General features: G+C 44.2%; 1 protein-coding gene across 3 annotated transcripts in view; it reads left to right on the top strand.

Moving 5' to 3' along the window:
• The window catches only part of GNAL (G protein subunit alpha L), a 491912-nt gene that overhangs the window by 217806 nt on the left and 258395 nt on the right, over window positions 1-15711 (top strand). The window contains exons 1-2 of one of the 3 annotated variants that reach the window (XM_063923440.1): window positions 13564-13651; window positions 15024-15096. In XM_063923440.1, coding sequence (XP_063779510.1) covers window positions 15062-15096 — 35 coding nt within the window. In that variant the 5' untranslated portion in view covers window positions 13564-13651; window positions 15024-15061. Of the gene's footprint in view, window positions 1-13563; window positions 13652-13680; window positions 14511-15023; window positions 15097-15711 lie in introns of those variants that run through there. The other 2 variants (XM_063923439.1, XM_063923437.1) reach the window with 2 other exon arrangements.

The raw sequence follows: 15711 nt of genomic DNA, 5'->3' as shown, positions 1-15711 counted from the left end.
TGGACTATTCTGACGACAGATGCGAGCCTCAGAGGTTGGGGTGCGGTGGTCCTGTATTCTCACTTTCAAGGCAGGTGGTCGATTCAGGAAAGCCGATTACCCATAAATGTTATGGAGCTCAGAGCAATTTACAACGCACTGATGTCAGCATCTCAACTTCTTCGCTCTCATCCGGTTTGGGTGCAATCAGATAATGCGACTGCAGTTGCGTACATCAACAGTCAAGGTGGAACCCGCAGTCATCTGGCGATGCGGGAGGCCTCTCGGATCTTGCAGTGGTCAGAGAAAAATCGGGTGATTCTGTCTGCCGTATTCATTCCAGGAGTGGATAACTTGGAAGTGTATTATCTCAAATACCAGGACATTCATCCGGGAAAGTGGGTTCTACACCTGGAGGTGTTCCAGGCTCTCGTTCAATGATGGGGATGCCCTCAGATCAACCTCATGGCGTCACAGTTGAATCATCAACTACCAACGTACGTGTCCAGAACAAGAGATCCAGCAGCAGAAGCAGTGAATGCACTCACGCACCCCTGGAATTTCGATCTGGTGTACATGTTTCCACCCATTCCACTTCTCCCTCGTGTTCTTAAATGCATAAAACGCGAGTCAGTCTGGGTCATTCTAGTAGCACCAGACTGGCCGCGGAGAAGCTGTTTCTCAGATTTTCAACTCCTTCTGGCAGTCGAGCCGTGGACTCTGCCGCTCTAGCCAGATCTTCTACGGCAAGGTCCATTTCTACACCCCAACTTAACGCAGCTGTGGTTGACGGGGTGGCTGTTGAGACCACTATTCTAAGAAGTATATAAGGGTATTCCAGAATCCGTCATCCCTACCATGTTACGGGCCAGGAAGCCGGTTATGGCGGCTCATTATCACCGCATTTGGCGCTCTTATGTTTCCTGGTGTCAAGGTCGACAAATTCCTTCCAGATCTTTTTGACTCACCAGATTATTGCTTTTTCTTCAAAATGGATTAGATGCTGGTCTTTGTTTAGGTTCCTTAAAGGTCCAGATTTCAGCCTCCTTTTGTTCCGCCTACAGCACCATGGGATCTGAATTTGGTGTTATCTTTCCTTCAGTCCTCCACGTTTGAACCGTTGGAGGAGGTGGATATTTGGTTTCTCACCTGGAAGACTGTTCTTTTGTTAGCACTGGCGTCTGCTCGCCGAGTATCAGAATTGGATGCACTATCGTGCAAGCCTCCATACCTTGTTTTCCATGAGGACAGAGCGGAACTTTGTACACGGGCTGCATTCCTTCCGAAGGTAGTGCCCACTTTTCATATAAATCAGCCAATTGTAGTGACTGCTTTTTGGGAGGTATCCGGACATCCCTCTACTCTGGATGTGGTACGAGCCTTGTGCATTTATATCACTAGGGCGGCTTCCTTACAGAAATCGGATACGTTATCTATTTTTTTACGACACTGCCTGAAGGGGGTTGCCGGCTTCAAAGCAGACTTTGGCTCGATGGATTCGCTTGACCATCCATCAGGCATATGTCTGCAAGGCCGTGCAGCCTCCATCTTCCATTGTAGCGCATTCTACCAGATCGGGTGGCGTCTTGGGCGGCACGTCGGGGTGCTTTTACCCTACAACTTTGCCGTGCGGCCACTTGGCCTTCATCAAATACATTTATTACGTTTTATCGGTTTGACATGTTTGCAGCTTCGGCCTCTCGTTTTGGTCAATTAGTTCTTCAATTTCCTCAGAGCTCTCCCGCCCTTGGGGAAACTTTGGGACATCCCCAGTGTAAGCTTCCAGTTTCCTCTAGTGAATGAAAGAAAAAATAGGATTTTGGTACCTACCGGTAAATCCTTTTCTCTGATTCCACAGTGGATACTGGACGTCCACCACAGCTCTTTCACCTGCTTCTTGTAGATAGTTTTTGGGTTTTGACCTGTTCGTTATGTTTCCGTGTGTGTGTGTTCTTGTTACTACCTCATATGTTCCATCTGCTACATTTTCCTAACTAGAGGATGATGGGTACTAGAGGGGGAGGAGCTTCACACTTTTCTAAATTAATATTGTGCCAGCTCCCAGTAACCAAGCATCTATACCCCAGCATAAGTGCAAAACTGTCAATATTGTTTCTGTTTGGGTAGCCGGAGCAGTGGACGGACCTTTTGATAGAAGGTATCCAGTCAGACAGTTCTAAGTCTCAGTTGTATGCAGAACAGCTAAAGGTAGGAGCAGACTGTTGGGGGAAGCCATTTTAGATACATCTTTATTACAGTTTAAAATGTCTGGGCTAGCAGTTTGGATATTCGGAGGTACTAAACATGGCAGTTGGTTCAGGGATCAGACCTCCACTTGGATAGGACCCTGATGACAATCGGCCCCTGATACAACAGGATCTCCACTGGTAACATTTAATGGCATGGCACTTAAAGCCAAGATTTTGTCCTTTACAGTGCTAAGAAAAAAAGGTTGGTCCTAATAAGCAAGCATATCCCCAGTTCCTTTTATTCCTTTTATGGATGAATGAGAATGTGTTATTTAAGTGATGTGGCCAATTCCATTACATGATGGTGCACAATTTCATTTGTAATTGAAGTAGAAAAAGCAATGGTGTCAGTGTACAAAAAGTAAGACAACCGTTTTGTAAATATAAATACTGTACACAGTCTCAAATATATAAATAGAAAATACAGTTCTATTTAGCACTCCCTGTGGTGCCAAGCTGGGCATATTGGGGGTAATTCCAAGTTGATCGCAGCAGGATTTTTGATAGCAATTGGGCAAAACCATGTGCACTGCAGGGGAGGCAGATATAACCTGTGCAGAAAGAGTTAGATTTGGGTGGGTTATTTTGTTTCTGTGCAGGGTAAATACTGGCTGCTTTATTTTTACACTGCAATTTAGATTGCAGATTGAACTCACCACACCCAAATCTATCTCTCTCTGCACATGTTATATCTGCCTCCCCTGCAGTGCACATGGTTTTGCCCAATTGCTAACAAAAATCCTGCTGCGATCAACTTGGAATTACCCCCATTGTGCAAACTTTCCGGTATTATTGTTCTAATTTATTTTTAGCCTGCCAGAGAATTTGGCAGCACAGTATAAAGGAGCAGAATTCTTCAACAATGGAATAAGTCTAGTCGTAGTCTTACACCTGATTAACTTTTTACTTGATGAAAATTATTACAGTAACTTTAATTTGGTTTAGAAACCTTGGTGCTGTTTGCACGATGTACGTCTGTCCCATGGTTTGCTATACCTCCACCGTCTACACACCCTGCCAGCAGCAACCTACGCAGCACGCCGCAGTCAATTGCCGTGGATGATCCCCAGTGGGCTGAATGTACTACATGTTGATCTATTCATACAGGGTACATTATACTACTACACACGTGTCCGATCTCCCATATCTGCCTTGGGTTCTTGCATAGCTTATTCCCCACAGTGTAACCTTCACAGTGCGCCCAACATGGCTGCCTCACCTAGTACACTTGTGGATGGGATGAAAAATATGTGGAACTGACTTATGTTTAGAGCCCACTCCCGGCGTTAGGACACTGCAACCACTCATTGTGTGTCTTCTCTCCTAGGTGTAACCTATTCCATGTGTGTGGAATATACAACCATGGATGTTTTTACACAATATATTTGCACCTACCCACCAACTGTGTGTTCTGACACCTTTATATCACAGCCAGTATTAACTTTTTCAGCAGTTTGTGCTACAGTAGCTCTTCAGTGGTCTCGACCAGATGGTTTAGCCTTCATTCCCCACGTGCATCAATAAGCCTTGTTTGCCCATGACCAAGGTTCCAGAGGATTTACCATGGGGGGGTATAGGTGGTTTGGAGAGAACCGGGCATCAAACAGTTAAACTTTCAGGTCCCAGGATGCACATTGCCTTCCTCTTATCAGGTCATCCAGTTTTTTTTTCTGGTGTCGGCAGGAGATGGATGCATCTTTAAACAGGGGAGTTGCTGTTAACCAGCTCCAAGCTTTCTTTTATGATTTTCTTTACTTTTTAGTTATTTGATCATCAGACCAAGTAGCAGGGATGTCCCATAGGACACCTGTGCTACTGCTCCAGCAACCCCTGCCAGTGCCACGACACTGACTACTGGGCCGGTCATCTTGGCGGGCGCCAGCTGAATCTGTCTCGAAAACAGCTCCTTCTGGACCCAGGCTGCAGCCGGATGTACAGGGAATCGCGTGTACTATAGTGCACAGTGGCTATTAGCCTCCAGTGAGTGAGATCACTGGAGGCACTGATGGATGGGACTCAGCCACTCACATTCCCCTGCTATATCCATCAGGGCAGGGAGCACAGGTCGGATTTACTAAAATCCGTTTATTATAGGCTTCATAGTACTCGGTGGTGAAGTCCAGCAGAGGGGATAAGGTACTGATCTGTAGCCCCTCCCCCAGCTCCAGGCGCCATCTATAGCAGGTGTTCCCGCCCTGGAGCTGCATCTCTCTCTCTCCCTCACTCCCTGTCAACGTTTGGGCACCATTTCACAGAGCTGCGCTGATCCTGGGACTGCTGGGCACTGTCTCCTATGTAAAGCCGCCTGTCTCATCAGCGCTGTGCATTTACAGGACACTTAAGTATTCTACATGTCGTTTAGACAGCGTTAGTTAAGAACAAGTGCACTACTATATGAATATTTAGTACAAGTATTCTGTGATATACAGGTATACAAAAAAAGTACCAACTGCGCTATAAAGATAACAATTGACATACAATGACCAATTAAAACCAATATTTTGATATTTAATAAGAACATGTAAGGTGGATGAATAACAATATCCACATAATAAGAAAAAACATACTAAAAAAAAGAGCCTTAAAAGCCAATCTCTAGACTGCAATTAGTCTCTCTTAGGGCAGTCTATGTGCAAATGCCGGCATAAGCAAAATGTGTTGATAAATGTGCAAATTAATCCTGCAGCACAATATTATTGTGGCATCCAGTCTGGAGATCGATAATTACCAAATCCCTTGTGGTATTTCAGCTGGGTATTCCACCTAGCGAGGGTCCAGAGTATCCTCTTAATCCAACGCAATACTCATGGTGGTTCTCCCTCTATTAATGTCCACAGTGGAGGGGACTGGAATCTCCCAAAGCAAAGATAGCTGTGCAAAAGTCCTGCTTGATTTTCGGCAATGCCCTGGTCAGAGATTTGACTTCCTAACGCGTTTCGCTGTCACTTGGCAGCTTTATCATCCAGTGTTTACTGTGCAATGTTATATCTGTATACATACATATCTCTATGTAGTATTACTAGTCCAGTGCAGTCTTATTGTTTATATGTAATAATTTCTGCATTTTACTTGTGAGTGTGTGCCTATAGCTGCTGTGTGGATTCTATTTTGTGTATCGCACATATTGCTATCACTATATTCTGTACCCTGGGGAACTAAGTGCGTCAGGGTCTCATATACCATATAGTGTTCCACAGGATATACTGTTTTGCATTTCTCACTGTGTGTTTCAGTCACCTCATACCACTTAAATCCTCTGTTTGTGCTCTGCAATTGCAGTCACATATCTTAGGTTTATTTTGTCAGGTATTGTGTTTGTCTGGCGATATTGTACTGATACGCCCTAAGGCTACATTCCCAATAATGTTTGCTGCACAGGGCGGAAAATCCGCAGACGCTCCTGCATCAAGCAGTGCTGGCGACACGGATTTACCTGAGGAAATTATTTCTGCTGAGGCTTCATTTTCAAATATGCTGACTACGCTTGTAACAAGACTTCTGCGAGGTACACTTATTTCCACAGAGTGCCCACCCTGACGCACTTAGCTTCTTTGGGTATGGCATTAGCCACTAGTCCCTTCTCCTGTCGTGAGAATGTGGGTCTATGTGACTAACATTTACCGTCTCTCTTACCTGCTACTGCATTGGACTGGTTAACAAAACTGAGCTCCAGTGCCTGGAAGCGGGGCTATAGAGGAGGCGCTGCAGTGCATCCTGGGAACAGTCAAAGCTTTAGCCTGTTGGTGCCTCGGATCAAACTCCAACTGTACACCCAATGTTATTCCCTGTGGAAACCAGTGTACCTCGCAGAAAGAGATTGATCAATGTTAAGTCTTACCATAAATCTCCTCATCTATCCCTGCATTTCCTCTACTATAACCCATACCAGGTGTTTAAGAGTTTTATTGTACCTCACATTTACTTGTGAAAGATGTCACATTGCATATTTAGTAATAACACACTGTGTGTTTATTTACTGTGTCTAAAGTCAAGGTGGAGGCTGGGGCTCCTATACTGATTACATGCAGATCCTGTTCGGCTGACTTAGACCCTCAGGATTCTGTACAGGATGGTCTCTGTTTAAGGTGTTATGTACTACAACAGACTGTCACATTAGTGCCTATTCAAGAACCACCATGGGTGGCTTCTTTATTTCAAGTTATGACGCAGTTAATTAAACGCTTGTCAGTTCCTTCTCTGCCTCCACAACAAAGATTGCGTAAACAGTTTCAACCTCATTTGTTTGCTCCCCCCTATGCAGCCACCTTGGATGAACATGTTTTCAGTCTGTCCAGAGCTTAGCTCACATGTCAATCGCCTTTCAAGAAATGTTACAAGGCGACAGACCAGGAGGCTGTAAAGCGACTAGACCCTCATCTCAGTCGGCGCAGGCTTCAGATTCTGAGATCTTTTGAAGAGGCAAATGACACCTATGCGTCAGACCCTGGTTCTGCCTCTGGGAAGTGTGTGTGTGTGTGTGTGTGTGGGGGGTTGAGGGGAGCAACCTCCAAAGTGGATGTTCCCACTGAAGTTAGGGCAGTTAAAATAGTCCTTAACATAGAGGAATAGGTGTTGGCTCCTAAGTCTATGAGCGCAGTCTTTAAGAGACAAAGGATCGTTAAGGCGGAATTTCCACAGGCAGACCAGCTCACGGAACTCAAGCGTGAGGCTTGGAGTACACCTAACAGGAAGTTTCAGTTTACCAAGAAAGCTGGCTTCTCTCTACCCTCTCCCAGAGGGAGAATGTGCTAAGTGGGAAGTTCCCCCCTCTCTAGATGCTCATATAGCTCATCTAGTGAACAGCTCTTCATTACCCAATCAGGGTATATTCTATTTGGTGCTGAGCTGCAAAAGATTATAGTCACTGTCGCTGCTTCTAAGACAGCCTTTCTTCCTTCAGCTGTGGATCCCAAGGCCAAAACATTTTGTATGTGTTTTCCAGCAGATCTGGTAAAGGCTGTGGCTCTTCAACAGGCTATTTACTCCCTTCTACAATCAGGGGTAATAATGTCTGTCCCCCTACAACATCTGGGAAAAGGGTTCTATTCCACACTATTTCTGGTCCAAGCCAATGAGTCCTTTCGACCTATCCTCAAGCTGAAAACACTCAACTGGTTCATGAAGGTCCCAAGGTTTTGCATGGAAACCTCCTTCTCTATTGTTTTGGCTTTGGAGCCTGGGGACTTTATGGTTTCCTTGAACATCCAGGATGCATACCTGCATGTGCCTATTATTCACAACCATCAGTGTTTTCTCAGGTTTGCTGTTAGTCCACAACACTTTCAGTTCAGGGTTCTGCCATTTGGACTTTCCACAGACCCTCAGGTCTTTACGGCTTTCCCTGTTATAGTGGCTACACACATCCCATTTGAACAAGGGGCGTCCCCTTTGGATCCTGGAATGGGTGCTCCTCACCACGGATGCCAGTCATCACAGATGGGAAGCAGTAACTTGTCAACAGTCTTTTCAGAGACTATGGACAATACAGGACAGCCATCTGCCCATCAACATTCTGGATTTCGGGCAGTGTACGAAGCATTCCTTCATGCATAGGATCTTCTTCACGGCAGACCTGGTCAGGTACAGTCTGACAGTGCGACCACGGTAGCCTATATAAATCATCAAGGAGGTACCTGGAGCCGGACTGCCATGACGGAAGTATCTCGCATTCTCACTTAGGCAGAGCGTCATGTCCTGGATATCTCACCTATGTTCATTCCAGGAATTCTCAGTTGGAAAGCGGACTTCCTAAGCCGTCAGGAGGTACACTCCGAAGAGTTGTCTCAGCATCCGGAAATATTGGTGGACTAGTGGGGCCTCCTGGATGTGAATCTTGTGGGATCACGCCACAATTGCAAAGTACCTCTGATTTCCCTCCTTCCGAGGGTACTTTGCAAGTTAAAACAGGAAGGAGGCACCGTGGTCCTCATAACTCTATATTGGCAGATACGTCCTTGGTTTGCAGACCTTCAGGGTCTCTCGGTAGACATTCCACTCAGACTGCCTCTAAGGCCAGATCTGTTGATTCAGGGACCATGTCTACACCCAGACCTGGCTCATCTGTCTGTGACGGCATGGATCTTTAGACATTCCTATTGAGATTGAAGGGTTTCTCATGTAGGTAAACACAGACAATGCTCAGGGCTCGTAAACCTGCCTAGGCAAGGATTTGCTACAGAATATGGCAGTCGTACTTTAGGTGTTCTACACCTAGAGGTCACAATTTTAAAACCTTTAGGGTGGCAAGAGTCCTGGCATTTCTACAAGCAGGATTGGATCTTGCTCTTATTCCTGATGTCCGGACTTTCCTTCAGGGAGTTCTCAGGATACAACTTCCTTTTGTCCCTCCGGTGGCTCCGTGGTACTTGTCCTTAGGGCTTCAGACTTTACAGACTGCACTGTTTGAACCCTTGGAATTTGTGGATCTGAAATGGCTCATGTGGAAGACTCGCTTCCTTCTTGCCATTGAATCAGCATGCAGGGTGTCTGACCTAGGAGCATTATCACGTCGCTCCCCCTTTTTGGCTTTTCAGCAGTATAGGGCTGTACTCAGAACTAGGTCAGGCTACCTCCCTAAAGTTGTCTCCAGGTATCATGTCAATCAGGAGATTGTTGTGCCAGCTTTTCAATTCTCCACCATCACAGCAGGTGAAGCCTTGCTGGATGTTTATGCACTTCGAATTTATGTGGACCGAACCAAATCTCTACAAAGATTGAATACTCTTTTTGTTCTATACGGATTTCATAAAAGAGGCTGGCCTGCTAACAAGCTGACACTATCTAGGTAACTTAGAATTACTATTTCTCAGGCATACACGGGGGGTAGACCTTTATGGTTCCAAATACCATCAAAACTCACTCCATTAGATCTGTGGGGCCCTTGCGGGCGGCTATTCGTGGGGCGTCTTCTGAACAATTGTGCAAAGCAGCAACGTGGTATTCTGTCACCACCTTCCTCCATTTTAATTCATTCAACACCTTTGCCTCCCAGGATGCTGCCTTTGGGCAACGGTTTCTTTGTACCGCTCAGGAATGTCCCCTCCCTTAGGAGAAACTGCTTTGGGACATCCCCATGGTAAATCCTGTGGAGACTATGGACCCTAAAGAAGAAATCAGGAGTTATGGTAGACTTACCATTGCTTCTTCGAAGTCCAGGGGCTCCACAGGGCACCTGGCTTATGGGTAATATGATATGGTCACTAGTTCTCCTCTTCTAATATGAGTGTGTTTCTTGAGTGTTCCATTCTTCATTCTCATCTGTCCTGTTCTTGCCTTGGGCTTGTTCACTAAACTGGATGGCCTGTGGGTGGGGTATATAGGAGGAAGGCCCAGTGCATCCTGGAACCTGAAATGTTAACTGTTTGGTGCTCAGTTCTCTCCAAACCACCTATACCCCATGGTAAATCCCTCTGAGCCTATGGACCTTAAGGAAACAGAGTTAACAATGGTAAGTCTACCATAACATAAACACAAAACCAAATTCCTGCGCACTGATCAAGGGTGTAAGACACTCTCTGTTGGATGTCTATAGGTGTAAGACCTATCTGTGTTTATCTTTTGGAATAAATCCAGAGAAGTCCCAGTAAAGTCAATTGTAAAAGCAGTCAATGTTCAGAGATTCTTACAGTCAGTACTTGTACTGATCTCCCTAAATTATAGAAGATCAGAAAATTGAAGCAATGTCCCAATGAAATTTTGACAGTCAAAAGATAAACTCTCTTATCTGGTCTCGTCCTAGGTCCTCCAACCAATTAGAAAAGGTGAACGTGATAAAACTTGTACTCAGTGGGCCCCACCGTTTTCAATTCTTTGTAAATGTCCTCAATAAAACACCTGTGTTTACTGCGGCCCAGGACTCGGTGAAGGTAAAGCTTAATAGGGGAAGCTTCTCAATTACCCCTATATGCCAATCACTGTGCCTTCCACTGAAGGTCACTGAGGGTGCGCATGCTAAGTCATTTTTATTGTAAACGTGTCCAAATAAACTTGTATAAGTCTGCACTATAGGGTCATTCCGAGTTGTTCGTTCTTTATATTTTTCTCGCAATGGAGCGATTAGTCGCTAATGCGCATGCGCAATGTCCGCAGTGCGACTGCGCCAAGTAAATTTGCTATGCAGTTAGGTATTTTACTCACGGCATTACGAGGTTTTTTCTTCGTTCTGGTGATCGTAATGTGATTGACAGGAAGTGGGTGTTTCTGGGCGGAAACTGGCCGTTTTATGGGTGTGTGCGAAAAAACGCTACCGTTTCTGGGAAAAACGCGGGAGTGGCTGGAGAAACGGAGGAGTGTCTGGGCGAACGCTGGGTGTGTTTGTGACGTCAAACCAGGAACGAAACTGACTGAACTGATCGCAGTTGCAGAGTAAGTGTGGAGCTACTCAGAAACTGCTAAGAAGTGTCTATTCGCAATTTTGCTAATCTTTCGTTCGCAATTTTGATAAGCTAAGATTCACTCCCAGTAGGCGGCGGCTTAGCGTGTGCAAAGCTGCTAAAAGCAGCTTGCGAGCGAACAACTCGGAATGAGGGCCTATGATTCCCCATTATTTGTTTTTCATGTACCACATTTGAGGACATTTACAAAGAATTGAAAACGGTGGGGCCAACTGAGTACAAGTTTTATCACGTTCACCTTTTCTAATTGGTTGGAGGACCTAGGACGAGACCAGATAAGAGAGTTTATCTTTTGACTGTCAAAATTTCATTGGGACATTGCTTCAATTTTCTGATCTTCTATAATTTAGGGAGATCAGTACAAGTACTGACTGTAAGAATCTCTGAACATTGACTGCTTTTACAATTGACTTTACTGGGACTTCTCTGGATTTATTCTAAAAGATAAACACAGATAGGTCTTACACCTATAGACATCCAACACAGAGTGTCTTATACCCTTGATCAGTGCGCAGGAATTTGGTTTTGTGTTTATATTGTGTTTTAGTGATTGGTGGAAGTTGCATTTAATTTCGGCAGCCTGATTTTCAGCAAGGAGCGCAGGTGATTAATTCTTTTTTTTCACTTACAAGTCTACCATAACGCCTGATTTTTCTGTTGTTGCTTTTATGAGAGATTAAAAATTATCTTAAGGCAATTTCTGAAGAAAATATTGTTGGCCAGCTCAGCGATATTCCTCTTCCTCAGTAATATTGGCCCTGAACTGTAAAATGTTAATTATTGCTTAATTTTGCCAGATAATTATAAAAAAATTAAGTAAAACCATTAAATATTGGAAAAAATGTATTCTATAATAAAGCATTATTTGCAATTCTTTTTATCTGTTTTAACTATCCTGAGTCAGTAGATATGTTTTTGTTATTTTACATTTAGCAGTGCAATGCATCAGATTGTTAAATCTGAGTATAATACTAGGGATTACTATTTTATTGCAAAAATATTGAAGGTATTTGTACACATCTCAGTGATTTTTCATATATGGCTGGTAATGAGTATAAGAGTGAGAGTTAATGAAAAACTTTGCTTTGACTTAGAACATAACTAGTGTGGTTGCTAAGATTGGGACCTACAGTATGTAATGCAGCTCCCTCTTGTACTAAATTATCTCACACAAACATTATATGTAATTTAAGCATGGCAACAGGAAACAGTGGTTAGTCTCAGGGTAATGCATTATGCTGGATGATCTGAAAAAACAGATGAAGGGCACAGAAAATACAATAGCTGGTAACTAAGTAAAGTAAAATATGGGAGTGTCTTTTATGCTAATTGGTTAGGAACAAAAGAGATGAGTGTTTCAGTTATGCTGAAAATCGAACACACCCTAACTTTGCGGTTTTGAGTCAAAACGGGTCTGGGTCACTTTGGGGTTCCAAGTCGAACCAAGTCTCAAGACGAGTCCTGATCTCTGATCTAAAACTAAATCACACGTGTTTTTAGGGGGTTGTGACCTGCCCTTGTTCTGAATGGTGGGTGAGGCAGAAGCAGGTTTGTGAGAAAGATGAGCCTGGCAGCTGCGTTGCGATTGGAGTGAAAAGGGGCACCTGGGGCAGGAGTCAGGGAGGCCAGAAAAGAGGAGGTTTCAGTAGTCCACTCCAGTGGAAAGATGACGTGAGAGGATGAGGGTCTGCTTTGCCTCCATGGTGAAAGAAGGACTGATCCAGGAGTTATATCGATAGTAGAAGCGGCAAGACTGGGAAGAGGGTGGAGTCGAAGATAACTCCTAGACAGAGATATTATAGTGGCACAGTAGTTAGCATTGCTGTCTCAGAGCACTGTGGTTATGGATACAATTCCAGCCAAGGCCCTCCCTATCTGTATTATTTATATGCTCCATCCATGTAAGCACGAGTCCTCCTTCAGGTACAGTTCATTGGCTTTCTCCCACACTCCTAAAATATACTAGTATGCTGGACTGATGTTAATGATGCATATTTGGGGCAGTACGGATGGTGTAATGGTCAGTATTACTGCCTCACAGCACTGGGGTCATGGGTTCGATTCCCACCATAGCCATAACTGTGTGGAGTTTGCATATTCTCCCCGAGCTTGCATTTGTTTCCTTCCACAATCCAAAAATATACTGGTAGGTTATTTGGGTCCCAACATAAAGTAACTCTAGCGTGAATGTGTGTGTGTGTGTGTGTGTGTGTGTACATGTGGTAGGGAATATAGATTGTAATATCCACTGGGGCAGGGACTGATGTGAATGGCCAAATATTCTCTTTAAAGCGCTGCGGAATATGTGTGCGCTATATAAATAACTGGTAATAATAATACTGTACAATGATATCAAATTGGATTAGTGCTCTGTCTGTGTGTGTATGTGTGCGACGCGTGTATGTAGATAGATGAACAACGTACAGTGTTAGTTATATGTACTTTACAGTTTTTCAATTAGGTATCATATACAAGAATATATATTTTTTTTTTTAAAGAAAAGGCTGCAATCCCATATGGTCAATAATAACTAGGAGGTTGTATTAAGCTACATTCCAAAGTAGGTTTACATTAAAAAAAAAATGAGATTTTTCATTTACCAATGTTTTGCCTTACAGCTTTCAAACCTCTTTGTGCTTGTTATGGAACAGTCCCCACAGTCCTATATTCAAGTTTACTTGTTCTTTTCGTTCATCCTGTGATAGCAACATACGAGTACACTACCAGTGCTTTTTACTGCACATGACTACAGCAGCTGGAGATGGATAAAATAGAACTGGAAGAAGCGTGCGAGTGGAATCCTACAGTACCGCAATACAGCCACTAGATGTCGCCCGCCTGCGCAGCCTATAGCAGTGTAGTGATAAGGAATGAGCGCAGCAGCAGCAGCAGAGCGGGTGTGTGTAGCGTAGTAAGGGTTACTGCAGAGGAGGAGGAGGAAGCAACGTCCAGTACATGATCGGGAGGAAGACTAGGGAAGCCCAGCATGCACTATGTGCTGATGATAGGTTTTGCACGCATGCATATACAGTATGTGCATCCTTCTCTGACGGGCTGGGCTGTGTCTGTAGGAAGGAGGAGGAGGAGGCTGCATGTGTACATATGCATGCTCAGGGGGAGTGGTGTGCCGATGGCTTTATTTCCTAGTCTTGCAGAAAGAGGCAGTGCTGAGTTCGAGAGACAAAAATAGCCAGAAATTTGCAGAGAAATATAAGGATTGTGTATGAGGGGAGGGAGAGCAGCATTAGGCTGGTTTCCAGGAGGAGCTCTTCTTTCTCTCTCTCCCCCTCTCTCTCTCTCTCTCTCCCTCTCTCTCTTTGTGTTATTTATAGACTCTCCTTTTTTATACTGATTTCCTTCATAGCTATTTTCTTTTTGCGACGTTATGTTTCACCGGCATTGCTGACACCTGGGGGAAGCAGCAGCGGAGAGAGAGAGAGAGAACTGATTGATCAGGGAGAGAGAGGCACCAGGACTATTTTTAGCGGCGGTCTTCCCGTCGCAGGAATATAAATTCCTCTCTCACATAGAGATCCAGGGGAGGCTGCTGTATTGGGACATTGCACGGATCACACGGCTGCGCCTTTTTTTTTATTTTTTTTATTTTATTTTTTACATTTTGTTATTATTTGGACGGACATCTGCAGGAAAAAAGAGTAAGAGGAGAGCGACCACCACCTATATATCTATCCGTATATATATATATATATATACATCCTTCTAGATCTGTGTAGGAAAAAGGAGATTACCATGGGTTGTTTGGGAAACAGCAAAACGGAGGATCAGCGCATTGATGAGAAAGCGCAGCGAGAGGCCAACAAGAAGATAGAGAAGCAGCTGCAGAAGGAGCGGCTGGCGTACAAGGCGACACACCGGCTACTGCTGCTGGGTAAGGTGCACAGGGAGAGGGGGCACCGCCGGGCCCTGCTGGCACCTCATCATCATCATCCCTGCCAGAGGCAGGCAGCTTGGTGCAGAGCGCTGGAGCACACTGCCTGGGAGCTGGATACAGTATTACACACGCTTACAAGGATGTTCCTATTGGTCTCCTCGACCGTGTATCATGTCCTATAAATGCCTATATTTATTATTTTCTACCGTGCTGCTGAGCCTCCTGTGTACCTGCAGAGTATCTGTGTATAGGTGTGTGTGTGTGATGCATGTCTCCTTCCCCAGTGTATTCTGATTACTTTCATATAAAGCATGTGTGCAATGAATTGTCTATGTATGACTGATAATCAGCACATTGTTGTTATTTGCAAGTACATATAAAGGTGCTGTGCTCTGCAGTGGTGTATGGGGGAGCTTAGGGCCTGCATGTGTAGCGCCTGATGGGAATGGATTGCTATCATTCTGAGAAGACAGTGCCTCAGTGTGTATTATTATGTATATGTTTTGGCAGGTGCTGGTGAGTCAGGAAAAAGCACGATTGTGAAACAGATGAGGATCCTCCATGTCAATGGATTTAATTCAGAGTAAGGATGCTGCATCATATAAATGTCTTCTATTCCAGCTGTATATTGCTTTATGTCTCTTGTCTCTGTGATCTTGCTTTTTTTTTTGTCTTAGCAAATTGATGGTTAAACAGGCCTGCAGTAAAACACAGTAATACTTACATTGTGCATGCCCGTCTGTGTGTTTTCTAACCCTGTAGGCTTCTCTACTGTATTTTCTGCTGTTGCTACTGCAGCGTTTGACAGGCCCTTGTGTAGCAACAACATGGCGACTACACTTTTACATAGCAGCAAATATCTAAATTCTGTGTCTGTGTGTGCAGAAGGGAGGCAGTAACAATAACAGCTGAGGATGTGGCGCTTTTGCAGACAACACCGTTTAAATATGTCAGATATCACAATTCTCAAATAGTTAATGTGTAGTAATTTCTCGTTGTGGTGTCAAATGCAGCTGTGGCTGATCATACAGTTTCCTTATGTTGAAACTTTGCATCTCATCATTTTTTTCTGATGGTCCTTCTGTCCATCTTTGTAACACATAGCAATAGGTTTTGAATTCTTATCAGAAGTACTGTTACTGTTGACTGCAGTTTTAGTGGTCAGCCATCATGTCTATTAATTCACTAGCAGTGATGA

Source organism: Pseudophryne corroboree, chromosome 5 (assembly GCF_028390025.1).
Source record: "Pseudophryne corroboree isolate aPseCor3 chromosome 5, aPseCor3.hap2, whole genome shotgun sequence".
NCBI lineage: Eukaryota > Metazoa > Chordata > Amphibia > Anura > Myobatrachidae > Pseudophryne > Pseudophryne corroboree.
Note: the sequence above shows the minus strand (reverse complement) of the source record. Positions and strands in the feature narration are given on the sequence as shown.